This window comes from Hippocampus comes, unplaced genomic scaffold (genome assembly GCF_001891065.2).
Source record: "Hippocampus comes isolate QL1 unplaced genomic scaffold, H_comes_QL1_v1.1 scaffold97, whole genome shotgun sequence".
NCBI classification, from domain to species: domain Eukaryota; kingdom Metazoa; phylum Chordata; class Actinopteri; order Syngnathiformes; family Syngnathidae; genus Hippocampus; species Hippocampus comes.
In genome coordinates this window covers 330,369-333,176 of record NW_017806172.1, presented here as the reverse complement: position 1 = coordinate 333,176, position 2,808 = coordinate 330,369, and the positions used below count along the sequence as shown (strand labels likewise).

The 2,808-nt window shown below is 58.1% G+C and overlaps 1 protein-coding gene across 4 annotated transcripts in view; it reads right to left on the bottom strand.

The window, feature by feature from the left end:
• Nucleotides 1-2,808, bottom strand: part of LOC109531824 (dipeptidyl peptidase 9) — a 19,573-nt gene that overhangs the window by 7,761 nt on the left and 9,004 nt on the right. For 2 of the 4 annotated variants that reach the window (XM_019896324.1, XM_019896323.1), the window contains exons 14-20: nucleotides 2,324-2,476; nucleotides 2,075-2,210; nucleotides 1,572-1,717; nucleotides 1,335-1,481; nucleotides 1,062-1,214; nucleotides 515-657; nucleotides 124-427 (exon numbers count right to left, since the gene is read on the bottom strand). In XM_019896324.1, coding sequence (XP_019751883.1) covers nucleotides 139-427; nucleotides 515-657; nucleotides 1,062-1,214; nucleotides 1,335-1,481; nucleotides 1,572-1,717; nucleotides 2,075-2,210; nucleotides 2,324-2,476 — 1,167 coding nt within the window. In that variant the 3' untranslated portion in view covers nucleotides 124-138. Of the gene's footprint in view, nucleotides 1-123; nucleotides 428-514; nucleotides 658-1,061; nucleotides 1,215-1,334; nucleotides 1,482-1,571; nucleotides 1,718-2,074; nucleotides 2,211-2,323; nucleotides 2,477-2,808 lie in introns of those variants that run through there. The other 2 variants (XM_019896326.1, XM_019896325.1) reach the window with 2 other exon arrangements.

Here is a 2,808-nt window from a genome sequence, read left to right as displayed (position 1 = left end):
TGTCGGTTAATCCCCAGATAGACTTACCGCCGCATATGCATTTTTAGTTCTTCTATTCAAACAAAGTGAGATTGATCGTATGGCAACCAGTTCAGGGTGTGGCCCCGGCTGGCACGGAACAAAACTTGTTCCCATCCGTTACTCGAGCCGTTTCTCCGCAGGAGGGCGGCGAGCACGCCCCAAGCCCATCGGGCGTGATGCGGCGCGACTCGAAAGGCAACTCAACTCGGATGCAAACCGTTGATTTTTGCTCCTTTCAAGAAAACGGACTCTTGTCCGCTCGCAAATGCGTGAACGCGTGCGTCGGCGAGTCACCTGAAGTTGATAGGGCTTCCCGGCGCGGATTATCTGCGACACCAAGAAATTGGTGTGGAAAAAGTGCACATTTTCATCCAGGAAGCCGTGGAGAATCAGCAAGCGGTTGGGCCTGCAACGACACGAACACTGAAGAGCGGCCGGGCATCGGGGCGGCCGACGGCAAGGCGGCGCGCGCCGTCGACGAGATGGGACTGACTCGCTGGGCAGCTTGTCCACGTGCAGAGCCACGGAGCCTTCCTCGTAACCTTGCTGGTTGTTCTCGGGCACGTCCATGTAGCGTTCCGTGTAGCCCGTGTCGTACGCCATCCACACGGTCACCGGGGCGCCGGCGATGGCCAACTGACGGAGGCGCGAGGCCGTCGCGTCGATCAAATAAGGCGGGCGGGAAAAAAAAAATATCACACATTTCAAATCGAGGGAAATGACTTTGCGGTCCACCGCGATGTTACGGAACAGCGCGTGTGTGGTTCGGGCTTCGCAAAGGCCCTGCCCAGTGAACTCCTCCGGATGAGCCGGCGCTTCAACTGCCCCGTCCAACACTGACACCGTGTGGGCGGGGATTGAAACTACAACGCGTCCCCCTTTAAATCCAGCTTGTCTTTCTCTTTCTTTTTCCAGTGTGGCTCAAATATGACTTGAAGCAACATTGAGACAAGACGGCGGTAAGCTTGAGGGGTTTTTTTTGGTCCGTTGCAACTAAAAGTGGCAGACAGCTTCAAGGCAAAATGTTTCAGCCCCCTCACCTTAAATACGTTCGGCCGCTGGATGAGGCCCATGAGAGAGAGGAAGCCGCCGTAGGACCACCCGTGGATGGCCACGCGGCTCAGGTCCACAAAGTTGAACTTGTCGGCCACGTACTGAAGGCCCTCCACCTGGTCTTCGATCTCCACTTGACCCTGAGGAAAACAATTCGGCGTGCGCTTTCAACCGACATTGGTTACCATCTGAAGGACGTCGACGGTGCGAAAGAGTTCTTCCCAAAAAAAGAAAGCAAGCCACGCGAAGATCCCGCTTACCATTTTGTTTTTAAGCGCGCCTTCGAATTCGAGGCCCCTCTGACAGGAGCCCCTGCCGTCAATGACCACGACGGCGTAGCCCAACGAGGCCAGCGTGTTCAGCCGGAGGTACTTCATGCCCTTGAAGGAGTTGTTGACCAACTGCACCTGGCGAAACAAAGCACCCGCGGCGCGGCGCGGCTCGTAAAAGCCGAAGGACGCGGCGGGGCCCGAGCCGCGAGGCTTCTCCGCACCAACCTGCGGGCCTCCGTACACAAAGAGGACAGTGGGATGCTTCCTGCCGGGCTGCAGGTTGTGAGGCTTGTAAACCATCCCGTACAGCCGGAAGCCGCACTTGCCGGGAAAGTGGAAAATCTCGGGCGGGTTGTAATCTCCCGGGCAACCTGGCACACAGACACACGCACCGGCGCAATCGTCAACCGTCGGCGGGGCTGCCATTTCTGCCGGGGTCTTCGGGATCGGTCGCGCCGCACGTGAAATTTGGATCGCATCCGCGGCTTCTACGATTGCGACGTGCTAGTCGTCGTGTTAAGAGGTGAAAATAGGACTGTAGGAGGAGCCCTCAGCGGCGGCTGTTTCTAGCCCAAACGCGACCGCGGTCTCGTGCGGGGGAAGATGCCGTGCAAAAGCCACCAAAGAAAAAGGCGCCGAAAGCGTCGCCGCAAACCAATCTCGTTCCTCACTCGTGGCACGCGTTCATCGCAACGGAAGCGGGAAAGTTGACGGCTTCCGGAACGTACCTGGCGACTCCATCATGCTGGCCCAGACTTCGGGCGCGACGTGCGACGGATCGCCTTCCGAGCCGCTCAGTTTGTAGACGTGAACGCAGGGAGGCGTACTCACGTTACTGTAGTGGCTGACGAAAAAGTCAAAGTTCTGCCGAGCGCCGGGGGGAAAAGAGAGAGAGAGAGAGAGAGAGAGAGCGGAGGAAGTCACGCACGCGCGGCCCAAAACGGGAGGCGCTCACCGCGAGGACGGACCGCTCTTACTTGACTAACGGAGCAGCTGTGAGAAAAGCCCGGCTTGGTCAGTCGAGCCGCTTCCCCCGGCGAGTCGTAGCTGACGACGTAGAGGTGATGCTCGAGGGGAGTGTCTTTGGTGCCTTGGAAATACACCGACTTGGTCAGCTCATTCACCCAGATCTAACGGGGGGGGCAGAAGAGGCTCGCGCTCACAACCGGAAAGGCCACCGCGCGCCCGTCGCCCAGCCTTCTTTTCGGGGGAAGTCGGGGCGAGGGGCCGTCAATTGTCTTGGCGTGTGGCGTCGTCTTACCTTCGAGCCGTGTCTGGCGAGCACTTCCCATTCCCCGCTCGTCAAAGCCACTTCCTCCTTGATTGCGCATTTAAATTGGCCTGTTGGAAAGATAAACAAAAAAATCACCACGCTGCGGGGCCTTTCCAAAATGGAACCGGAAATAAAAAATCACATCACATCAAATAAAAGTGGCCGGCGGCGGGGGGGTGGGGGGGGCAA